The 12,614-nt window shown below is 43.4% G+C and overlaps 1 protein-coding gene across 1 annotated transcript in view; it reads right to left on the bottom strand.

Moving 5' to 3' along the window:
* The window catches only part of si:ch73-60h1.1 (calcium/calmodulin-dependent protein kinase type IV), a 39,078-nt gene that overhangs the window by 21,252 nt on the left and 5,212 nt on the right, over positions 1-12,614 (bottom strand). Inside the window, exons 3-6 of the mRNA XM_034531162.1 lie at positions 9,456-9,534; positions 5,584-5,646; positions 3,999-4,081; positions 2,855-2,927 (exon numbers count right to left, since the gene is read on the bottom strand). Coding sequence (XP_034387053.1) covers positions 2,855-2,927; positions 3,999-4,081; positions 5,584-5,646; positions 9,456-9,534 — 298 coding nt within the window. The remainder of the gene's footprint in view (positions 1-2,854; positions 2,928-3,998; positions 4,082-5,583; positions 5,647-9,455; positions 9,535-12,614) is intronic.

The following is a 12,614-nucleotide window of genomic DNA, read 5'->3' as shown; positions in this document are numbered from 1 at the left end:
TACTGCAATACTGCATCTATTGCAACCAACTAATGCAACCAACTACTACAATACTGCTACCAACTACTTCAACTACTGCAAACAACTACTGCAACTACTGCAACTACTGCAACCAACTACTGCAACTAATGCATCTAATGCAACCAACTACTGCAACACCTGCAACCAACTACTTAAACTACTGCAACCAACTACTGCAACTAATGCAACCAACTACTTCAACCAACTAATGCAACCATGTACTGCAACTAATGCAACCAACTACTGCAACCAACTACTTCAACTACTGCAACCAACTCCTGCAACCAACTACTTCAACTACTGCAACCAACTACTGCAACTACTCAACCAACTAATGCAACTACAGCAACCAACTCCTGCAACACCTGCAACCAACTACTGCAAAACCTGCAATCAACTACTTCAACTACTGCAACCAACTACTGCAACTAATGCAATCAACTAATGCAACCAACTAATGCAACCAACTACTGCAACAAACTACTGCAACTACTGCAATCAACTATTGCAACTAATGTAACCAACTACTGCAACAAACTACTGCAACTACTGCAACCAACTATTGCAACTAATGTAACCAACTACTGCAACTAATGTAACTAACTAGGGTTCTTCCCTTTTTTCCCTGTCAAAGGTTATTTTTGGGGAGTTTTTCCTGATCCGATGTGAGGTCAAAGGTCAGGGATGTCTATGTGTACAGATTGTAAAGCCCTCTGAGGGGAGTTTGTAATTTGTGATATTGGGCTATACAAAATAAAATGAATTGAATTGAACTACTGCAACTAATGTAACTAACTACTGCAACTACTGCAACCAACTACTACAACCAGCACTGCAACCAATGCAACTAACTACTGCAACTACTGTTTCCAATGCAATTAACTACTCAGTGATGCCTCATCAGAAAGTGTACAGTGTTGTGTGGGTATGTCAGTGAACGCCTCATCACCAAGTACACAGTGTTGTGTGGGTATGTCAGTGAACGCCTCATCACCAAATACACAGTGTTGTGTGGGTATGTCAGTGAACGCCTCATCAGAAAGTGTACAGTGTTGTGTGGGTATGTCAGTGAATGCCTCATCAGAAAGTGTACAGTGTTGTGTGGGTATGTCAGTGAATGCCTCATCACCAAGTACACAGTGTTGTGTGGGTATGTCAGTGAACGCCTCATCACCAAGTACACAGTGTTGTGTGGGTATGTCAGTGAACGCCTCATCACCAAATACACAGTGTTGTGTGGGTATGTCAGTGAATGCCTCATCAGAAAGTGTACAGTGTTGTGTGGGTATGTCAGTGAATGCCTCATCACCAAGTACACAGTGTTGTGTGGGTATGTCAGTGAACGCCTCATCACCAAGTACACAGTGTTGTGTGGGTATGTCAGTGAACGCCTCATCACCAAGTACACAGTGTTGTGTGGGTATGTCAGTGAACGCCTCATCACCAAATACACAGTGTTGTGTGGGTATGTCAGTGAATGCCTCATCAGAAAGTGTACAGTGTTGTGTGGGTATGTCAGTGAATGCCTCATCACCAAGTACACAGTGTTGTGTGGGTATGTCAGTGAACGCCTCATCACCAAATACACAGTGTTGTGTGGGTATGTCAGTGAATGCATCATCAGAAAGTGTACAGTGTTGTGTGGGTATGTCAGTGAATGCCTCATCACCAAGTACACAGTGTTGTTTGGGTATGTCAGTGAACGCCTCATCACCAAGTACACAGTGTTGTGTGGGTATGTCAGTGAACGCCTCATCACCAAGTACACAGTGTTGTGTGGGTATGTCAGTGAATGCCTCATCAGAAAGTGTACAGTGTTGTGTGGGTATGTCAGTGAACGCCTCATCACCAAGTACACAGTGTTGTGTGGGTATGTCAGTGAACGCCTCATCACCAAATACACAGTGTTGTGTGGGTATGTCAGTGAACGCCTCATCACCAAATACACAGTGTTGTGTGGGTATGTCAGTGAATGCCTCATCACCAAGTACACAGTGTTGTGTGGGTATGTCAGTGAACGCCTCATCACCAAATACACAGTGTTGTGTGGGTATGTCAGTGAATGCCTCATCACCAAATACACAGTGTTGTGTGGGTATGTCAGTGAACGCCTCATCACCAAGTACACAGTGTTGTGTGGGTATGTCAGTGAATGCCTCATCACCAAGTACACAGTGTTGTGTGGGTATGTCAGTGAACGCCTCATCACCAAGTACACAGTGTTGTTTGGGTATGTCAGTGAATGCCTCATCACCAAGTACACAGTGTTGTTTGGGTATGTCAGTGAACGCCTCATCACCAAGTACACAGTGTTGTTTGGGTATGTCAGTGAATGCCTCATCACCAAGTACACAGTGTTGTTTGGGTATGTCAGTGAATGCCTCATCAGTTGGAGGACAAACTAAATATGCTTCTTAGCAGCAGGAACTCTTGTTGGAGCTCCTGCATGTTGATGTGCTGATGGAACTTAAAGGAAGAGCACAACATTCAGTGAACCTTAAAGGAACAGTACAAGACTTAATAAATACATTATTCAGATGGATATCAGTTTAATTTGTGTGTGTCCAATTCAGACAGATGTTCATGTTTAGCCTAGCTTAGCACAAAGACTAGAAGCAGGGGTGAATGTTAGCCCGGTAAGAACTAGCTGACCCTAGGAGCTAACATTAACTAGCAGCCGGTTCATGAGCTGTGGTTCAGAGTGTGGCGCTGGACAGAGATGGAGGAAGTGAACAGTAATCTAATGAGTAGAGGCGTGGCTGGAGCTGGCTGACCACCAGACACCCAGACAGTACTGGCTTTTACTGACAGACACTGAATGTAGCAGTCTTACCGCCACAGCCTCCAGGATCTGTTTGATGACGTGAGCGGCGTCTCTCTCGCTGTAGTAACCTCGCTCCACGATCCTGCAGACGAGCACCAGGGCAACAATCATGTTGTATACACCTTCATGTTATTTATGTTCATGTTGTAGAATTAATGTTAATAATGTTCATGTTTTAGAAATAATATGAATAATGTTCATGTTTTAGTAATAATGTTAATGATGTTCATGTTTTAGTAATATTGTTTATAATGTCCATGTTTCAGTAATAATATTAATAATGTTCATGTTTTAGTAATATTGTTAATAATCTTCATGTTTTAGTAATATTGTTAATAATATTCATGTTTTAGTAATATTGTTTATAATGTCCATGTTTCAGTAATAATATTAATCATGTTAATGTTTCAGTAATAATGTTTCAGTAATCATGTTAATGTTTCAGAAATAATATTTTAGTATTCATGTTAATGTTTCAGTAATAATGTTAATGTTTCAGTAATCATGTTTCAGTAATCATGTTAATGTTTCAGTAATAATGTTAATCATGTTAATGTTTCAGTAATAATGTTAATGTTTCAGTAATCATGTTTCAGTAATCATGTTAATGTTTCAGTAATAATGTTTCAGTAATGTTAATGTTTCAGTAATAATGTTAATGCTTCAGTAATCATGTTTCAGTAATAATGTTAATGCTTCAGTAATCATGTTTCAGTAATAATGTTAATGCTTCAGTAATCATGTTTCAGTAATAATGTTAATGCTTCAGTAATCATGTTTCAGTAATCATGTTAATGTTTCAGTAATCATGTTAATCATGTTAATGTTTCAGTAATAATGTTAATGTTTCAGTAATCATGTTAATGTTTCAGTAATCATGTTTCAGTAATCATGTTAATGTTTCAGTAATCATGTTAATCATGTTAATGTTTCAGTAATAATGTTAATGTTTCAGTAATCATGTTAATGTTTCAGTAATCATGTTTCAGTAATCATGTTAATGTTTCAGTAATCATGTTAATCATGTTAATGTTTCAGTAATAATGTTAATGTTTCAGTAATCATGTTAATGTTTCAGTAATAATGTTTCAGTAATCATGTTAATGTTTCAGTAATAATGTTATACATAAATCATAACCATATGGTAACGTACCGGTCAAACAGCTCTCCTCCCGTCACCAGCTCCAGCACCAGAGCGATGTCCGTGTCGGTCTCAAAGATCTCCTTCAGCTGGATCTGAGACCACAAGAGAAACAAGTTACACCTCTCAGGAACCTGTCCTGGTGGAGAACCTGTTCTAATAGAGAACCTAGTTTAATGGATAACCTGTCCTGGTGGAGAACCTGTCACAATGAGAACCTGTTCTAATAGAGAACATACTCTAATGGAGAACCTGTCACAATGAGAACCTGTTCTAATAGAGAACATACTCTAATGGAGAACCTGTTCTAATGGATAACCTGTCCTGATGGAGAACCTGTCACAATGAGAACCTGTTCTAATAGAGAACATACTCTAATGGAGAACCTGTTCTAATGGATAACCTGTCCTGATGGAGAACCTGTCACAATGAGAACCTGTTCTAATAGAGAACATACACTAATGGAGAACCTGTTCTAATGGATAACCTGTCCTGATGGAGAACCTGTCACAATGAGAACCTGTTCTAATAGAGAACATACACTAATGGAGAACCTGTTCTAATGGAGAACCTGTCCCGATGGACAACTTGTACTTATGAGAACATGTTATAATAGAGAACCTAGTCTAATGGAGAATCTGTTCTAATGGAGAACCTGTCCTGATGGACAACCTGTACTAATGAGAACATGTTCTAATAGAGAACATAGTCTAATGGAGATCCTGTCCTGATAGAGAACCTGTCCTAATAGAGAACCTAGTTTAATGGACAACCTGTTCTGATGGAGAACCTGTCATAATGAGAACCTGTTCTAATAGAGAACCTAGTCTAATGGATAACCTGTTCTAATGGAGAACCTGTCCTGATGGACAACCTGTACTAATGAGAACATGTTCTAATAGAGAACCTAGTCTAATGGAGATCCTGTCCTGATAGAGAACCTGTCCTAATGAGAACCTGTTCTAATAGAGAACCTAGTTTAATGGACAACCTGTTCTGATGGAGAACCTGTCATAATGAGAAACTGTTCTAATAGAGAACCTAGTTTAATGGAGAACCTGTTCTGACGGAGAACCTGTTCTAATAGAGAACACACTCTAATGGAAAACCTGTTCTAATAGAGAACATACTCTAATTGAGAACCTGTTCTAATGGAGATCCTGTATTGATGGAGAACATGTCATAATGAGAACCTGTTCTAATAGAGAACCTAGTTTAATGGAGAACCTGTTCTGATAGAGAACCTGTTCTAATAGAGAACCTAGTTTAATGGAGAACCTGTTCTGATGGAGAACCTGTTCTAATAGAAAACCTAGTTTAATGGAGAAACTGTCCTGATGGAGAACCTGTTCTCATGGAAAACCAGTCCAGATGAGAACATGTTCTAATAGAAAACCTAGTCTAATGGAGAACATGTTCTAATGGAGATCCTGTCATGATAGAGAACATGTCTGAATGAGAACCTGTTCCAATAGAGAACCTAGTTTAATGGAGAACCTGTCCTGATGGAGAACCTGTTCTCATGGAGAACCAGCGAAGAACCAAGTGTCTCTGAACTTAACAACAGGGGTCGATGAGATGTGAGAATCATACTTACGATGTTTGGGTGGGAAAGACGCAGCAGGACGCCGATTTCTGTGCGAACTATTTTCTTGTCAATCTGCGACAGAAGAAACAACGTAAACATCTGATGTGTTGAAGTCTGACAGGAAGTGAACGCCAACGGTTAACTGAGGTTGGCATAAAGGCTGGAAGTAGAGGGAAACTGCTAGCCAGCTCAATCAGAATATGACTTTTCTTTTTCATTCTTTTGTTATTGTTTTCTCCTCCTATGAATCGCCACCTTAACGTGGTGGAGGAGTTTGAGCGGCTCAGTGATCCTGGGAGCTATGTTGTCCGGGGCGTCAGCCCCTGGTAGGGTCTCCCAAGGCAAACAGGTCTCGGGGGAGAGCCCAGACTAAGAGCGGTTCAATAAACCCTGATGAATAGCAGCCCACGGACTGAAGCTACCTTGCCCGGACAAGGGAAACCGGGGTACCCTCCCGGAGCCAGACCCAGGAGGGGAGCTCGTCGTCGAGCGTCTGGTGGCCGGGCTTTCGCCCATGGGGCCCGGTCGGGCTCAGCCCGAAAAAACACCATGGAGCAGCAGTCACCCTGTGGACCCACCACCCGCAGGGAGAATTATCGGGGTCGGGTGCTATGTAGACCGGGCGGCGGGCCAGGCGGGAGACCTGGGCGGGCCGATCGCCGGCGGCATAGACTATCTCTAGGGACGTGGAACGTCACCTCACTAGCGGGGAAAGAGCCGGAGCTGGTGCAGGAGGTGGAGCGGTACCAGCTAGATATAGTTGGGCTCACCTCCACGCACAGCATGGGCTCTGGAACCAAGCTCCTGGAGAAGGGTTGGACTTTGTCCTTTTCTGGAGTTGCCCAGGGTGAGAGGTGCCGGGCGGGAGTGGGGATACTCACGAGCCCCCGGCTGAGCGCCGCTGTGTTGGAGTTTTCCCCGGGGAACGAGAGGGTCGCCTCCCTGCGCCTACGGGTTGCGGGGAGTAAGGCTCTGACTGTTGTTTGTGCTTATGCACCGAACAGCATTTCGGAGTATCCGGCCTTCTTGGAGTCGGTGGGAGGGGTCCTGGAAAGGGCGCCGCCTGCCGACTCCATAGTTCTCCTGGGAGACTTCAACGCTCACGTGGGCAATGACAGAGAAACCTGGCGGGGCGTGATTGGGAGGAACGGCTTGCCCGATCTGAACCCGAATGGTGTTTTGTTGTTGGACTTCTGTGCTAGCCACAGTTTGTCCATAACGAACACCATGTTCGAACATAAGGTGGCTCATAAGTGTACCTGGTACCAGAACACCTTAGGCCGAGATCAATGAACGACTTTGTAATCGTATCATCTGATCTGCGGCCGTATGTCTTGGACACTCGGGTGAAGAGAGGAGCAGAGCTGTCAACTGATCACCACCTGGTGGTGAGTTGGATCAGATGGCGGGGGACTCGGCTAGAGAGACCTGGCAAGCCCAAACGTGTAGTGAGGGTGAACTGGGAACGTCTGGCAGAGGATCCTGTCCGGGAGGTCTTCAACTCCCACCTCCGGAAGAACTTCTCACAAATCCTGAGGGAGGCTGGGGACAAGGAATCCGAGTGGACCTTGTTCAAAGCCTCTATTGTGGACGCGGCTGCTCGGTGATGTGGCCGGAAAGTCATCGGTGCCTGTCGTGGCGGCAACCCGAGAACCCGGTGGTGGACACCGGGGGTGAGGGTAGCCGTCAAACTGAAGAAGGAGGCCTTTCGGGCCTGGCTGGCCCAGGGGTCTCCTGAAGCAGCTGACGGGTACCGGCGGGCCAGAAGGGCTGCAGCGGCGATGGTCGAGGAGGCTAAAACTCGGGCATGGGAGGAGTTCGGGGAGGCCATGGAGAAGAACTTTCGGTTGGCCTCAAGGAAGTTCTGGCAAACCATCCGACGGCTCAGGAAGGGAAAGCAGGGTCTACCCCAGGCTGTTCTCAGTAGGGGGGGGGGGGAACTGCTGACCCGGACTGGGGACATTGTCGGGCGGTGGAAAGAGCACTTTGAGGAACTCCTAAACCCGGCCAACATGTCCCCCGGAGAGGGGGCAGCGCCGGAAGACTTTGGGGTGGATTCACCTATATCCCTGGCAGAGGTCGCTAAGGTAGTCAAAAAGCTCCTTGGTGGCAAGGCGCCAGGGGTGGATGAGATCCGCCCTGAGATGCTGAAAGCGCTGGACATTGTTGGGCTGTCTTGGTTGACACGCCTTTTCAGTGTTGTATGGGGGTCGGGAACAGTGCCCATGGACTGGCAGACCGGGGTGGTGGTTCCCATCTTCAAGAAGGGGGACCGGAGAGTGTGCTCGAACTATCGTGGTATCACACTGCTCAGCCTCCCGGGAAAAGCTTATGCCAGGGTGCAGGAGAGGAGGCTCTGACCGCTTGTCGAACCTCGGATTCAAGACGAACAGTGCGGATTCCGTCCCGGTCGTGGAACAGTGGACCAGCTCTTTACCCTCGCAAGATTACTGGAGGGGTCCTGGGAGTTTGCCCAACCAGTTTACATGTGCTTTGTAGACCTGGAGAAGGCTTTCGACCGGGTCCCTCGGGAGTTTTTGTGGGGGGTGCTGCGGGAGTATGGGGTGCCGGACCCGTTGGCACGGGCCATCCGGTCTCTGTACGCCTGCAGTAGGAGCTGTGTTCGTCTCCTCGGTAGTAAGTCAGACACGTTCCCGGTGGGTGTTGGCCTCCGCCAGGGCTGCCCTTTATCACCGGTCCTGTTCGTGACCTTCATGGACAGGATATCTAGGCGCAGCCAGGGGGCGGAGAGGATCCGGTTTGGGAGTCTCGGGATCGCCTCTCTGCTGTTTGCGGATGATGTGGTCCTGTTTGCCTCCTCGGACCGTGACCTCCAGCATTCACTGGGGCGTTTTGCAGCCGAGTGCGAATCGGCAGGGATGAGAGTTAGCACCTCCAAATCTGAGGCCATGGTGCTCTGCCGGAAACCGGCGGATTGCTCCCTCCAGGTGGGGGCAAACTGCCTACCCCAAGCAAAGGAGTTCAAGTATCTCGGGGTCTTGTTCACGAGTGAGGGTAAGGTGGAGCGGGAGATCGACAGGCGGATCGGTGCGGCTGCAGCAGTAAAACAGGCGCTGTACCGGTCCGTCTTAGTGAAGAGGGAGCTGAGCCGGGAGGCAAAGCTCTCCATTTACTGGTCGGTCTACGTTCCAACCCTCACCTAAGGTCACGAACTCTGGGTCGTGACCGAAAGAACGAGATCTCGGATACAAGCGGCCAAAATGAGCTTCCTCCGTAGGGTGGCCGGGCTAAGCCTTAGAGATAGGGTAAGGAGCTCGGACATCAGGGGGGAGCTTGGAGTCGAGTCGCTGCTCCTTCGTGTCCAAAGGAGTCAGCTGAGGTGGTTCGGGCATCTAGTCAGGATGCCTCCTGGACGCCTCCCATTAGAGGTTTTCCGGGCACGTCCAACTGGTAGGAGGCCCCGGGGAAGACCGAGGACACGCTGGAGGGATTATATCTCCCGGCTGGCCTTGGAACGCCTCGGGATCCCCCAGAATGAGCTGGAAAGTGTTGCGGGTGAGAGGGAGGCCTGGGTCGGACTGCTGAACCTGCTGCCACCACTACCCGACCCCGGATAAGCGGGTGATAATGGATGGATGGATGGATGGGATGTTATTGTTTTAAAATTAAAGTAAATATGGATATATTATGAATATGTAGGTAATGGGTTTTGTTAGCCACACATGCTAGTCCTATCCATTTAAATGTTGGTTAATGTTTATAAAACTAAAAGTGTGACATCACGCCATAAATCCAGTGAAGGTCAAGGTCAAGCTAGCTTAGTATTTGCTTTTAGGTCCTGTTATCTTAGAGTTAGCCTCATGCCATTGATGTTGGCTGGAGGGAACGTCATCTTGACTGCATCCTGGCCCAACACTGACCGTTTTCTTGAGGACTTTGAGAGCGTAAGGTTTCTGAGTCTGCTTCTCCTCACAGCAAAACACGATGGACGTCGCTCCTCTGAAAGTAAAGACAAAGAACAAAGCACCACGTTGAACCTGGATGCCCCAACGTAACAGTGTTAGTTCTACGTTAGAAGAGATGTAACAGTGTTAGTTCTATGTTAGAAGAGATGTAACAGTGTGTTAGTTCTATGTTAGAAAAGATGTAACAGTGTGTTAGTTCTGTTAGAAGAGATGTAACAGTGTTAGTTCTGTGTTAGAAGAGATGTAACAGTGTGTTAGTTCTGTTAGAAGAGATGTAACAGTGTGTTAGTTCTATGTTAGAAGAGATGTAACAGTGTGTTAGTTCTGTTAGAAGAGATGTAACAGTGTGTTAGTTCTGTGTTAGAAGAGATGTAACAGTGTTAGTTCTGTTAGAAGAGATGTAACAGTGTTAGTTCTATGTTAGAAGAGATGTAACAGTGTTAGTTCTGTGTAAGAAGAGATGTAACAGTGTGTTAGTTCTGTTAGAAGAGATGTAACAGTGTTAGTTCTATGTTAGAAGAGATGTAACAGTGTGTTAGTTCTATGTTAGAAGAGATGTAACAGTGTTAGTTCTATGTTAGAAGAGATGTAACAGTGTGTTAGTTCTTTTAGAAGAGATGTAACAGTGTTAGTTCTGTTAGAAGAGATGTAACAGTGTTAGTTCTATGTTAGAAGAGATGTAACAGTGTTAGTTCTGTTAGAAGAGATGTAACAGTGTTAGTTCTGTTAGAAGAGATGTAACAGTGTGTTAGTTCTGTTAAAAGAGATGTAACAGTGTGTTAGTTCTATGTTAGAAGAGATGTAACAGTGTGTTAGTTCTATGTTAGAAGAGATGTAACAGTATTAGTTCTATGTTAGAAGAGATGTAACAGTGTGTTAGTTCTATGTTAGAAGAGATGTAACAGTGTGTTAGTTCTGTTAGAAGAGATGTAACAGTGTGTTAGTTCTATGTTAGAAGAGATGTAACAGTGTGTTAGTTCTATGTTAGAAGAGATGTAACAGTATTAGTTCTATGTTAGAAGAGATGTAACAGTGTGTTAGTTCTATGTTAGAAGAGATGTAACAGTGCGTTAGTTCTGTGTTAGAAGAGATGTAACAGTATTAGTTCTATGATAGAAGAGATGTAACAGTGTTAGTTATATGTTAGAAGAGATGTAACAGTGTTAGTTCTATGTTAGAAGAGATGTAACAGTGTTAGTTCTATGTTAGAAGAGATGTAACAGTGTTAGTTCTATGTTAGAAGAGATGTAACAGTGTGTTAGTTCTGTTAGAAGAGATGTAACAGTGTGTTAGTTCTGTTAGAAGAGATGTAACAGTGTGTTAGTTCTATGTTAGAAGAGATGTAACAGTGTGTTAGTTCTACATTAGAAGAGATGTAACAGTGTTAGTTCTATGTTAGAAGAGATGTAACAGTGTGTTAGTTCTACATTAGAAGAGATGTAACAGTGTTAGTTCTATGTTAGAAGAGATGTAACAGTGTGTTAGTTCTACATTAGAAGAGATGTAACAGTGTTAGTTCTGTTAGAAGAGATGTAACAGTGTGTTAGTTCTACATTAGAAGAGATGTAACAGTGTGTTAGTTCTACATTAGAAGAGATGTAACAGTGTTAGTTCTATGTTAGAAGAGATGTAACAGTATTAGTTCTATGTTAGAAGAGATGTAACAGTGTTAGTTCTACATTAGAAGAGATGTAACAGTGTGTTAGTTCTATGTTAGAAGAGATGTAACAGTGTGTTAGTTCTACATTAGAAGAGATGTAACAGTGTTAGTTATGTTAGAAGAGATGTAACAGTGTGTTAGTTCTACATTAGAAGAGATGTAACAGTGTGTTAGTTCTACATTAGAAGAGATGTAACAGTGTTAGTTCTATGTTAGAAGAGATGTAACAGTGTGTTAGTTCTATGTTAGAAGAGATGTAACAGTATTAGTTATATGTTAGAAGAGATGTAACAGTGTTAGTTCTGTTAGAAGAGATGTAACAGTGTTAGTTCTGTTAGAAGAGATGTAACAGTGTTAGTTCTGTTAGAAGAGATGTAACAGTGTTAGTTCTGTTAGAAGAGATGTAACAGTGTGTTAGTTCTGTTAGAAGAGATGTAACAGTGTGTTAGTTTTGTTAGAAGAGATGTAACAGTGTGTTAGTTCTATGTTAGAAGAGATGTAACAGTGTGTTAGTTCTGTTAGAAGAGATGTAACAGTGTGTTAGTTCTGTTAGAAGAGATGTAACAGTATTAATTATATGTTAGAAGAGATGTAACAGTGTTAGTTCTATGTTAGAAGAGATGTAACAGTATTAGTTCTGTTAGAAGAGATGTAACAGTGTGTTAGTTCTATGTTAGAAGAGATGTAACAGTGTGTTAGTTCTATGTTAGAAGAGATGTAACAGTGTTAGTTCTATGTTAGAAGAGATGTAACAGTATTAGTTCTGTTAGAAGATATGTAACAGTGTTAGTTCTATGTTAGAAGAGATGTAACAGTGTTAGTTCTATGTTAGAAGAGATGTAACAGTATTAGTTCTATGTTAGAAGAGATGTAACAGTGTGTTAGTTCTATGTTAGAAGAGATGTAACAGTGTGTTAGTTCTATGTTAGAAGAGATGTAACAGTGTGTTAGTTCTGTTAGAAGAGATGTAACAGTGTGTTAGTTCTACATTAGAAGAGATGTAACAGTGTGTTAGTTCTGTGTTAGAAGAGATGTAACAGTGTTAGTTCTACATTAGAAGAGATGTAACTGTATTAGTTCTATGTTAGAAGAGATGTAACAGTGTGTTAGTTCTGTTAGAAGAGATGTAACAGTGTGTTAGTTCTATGTTAGAAGAGATGTAACAGTGTGTTAGTTCTATGTTAGAAGAGATGTAACAGTGTGTTAGTTCTGTTAGAAGAGATGTAACAGTGTTAGTTATGTTAGAAGAGATGTAACAGTGTTAGTTCTATGTTAGAAGAGATGTAACAGTGTGTTAGTTCTATGTTAGAAGAGATGTAACAGTGTGTTAGTTCTGTTAGAAGAGATGTAACAGTGTTAGTTATGTTAGAAGAGATGTAACAGTGTGTTTGTTCTGTGTTAGAAGAGATGTAACAGTGTTAGTTCTACATTAGAAGATATGTAACAGTGTGTTA

This window comes from Cyclopterus lumpus, chromosome 4 (genome assembly GCF_009769545.1).
Source record: "Cyclopterus lumpus isolate fCycLum1 chromosome 4, fCycLum1.pri, whole genome shotgun sequence".
Taxonomy (NCBI): Eukaryota; Metazoa; Chordata; class Actinopteri; order Perciformes; family Cyclopteridae; genus Cyclopterus; species Cyclopterus lumpus.
Note: the sequence above shows the minus strand (reverse complement) of the source record. Positions and strands in the feature narration are given on the sequence as shown.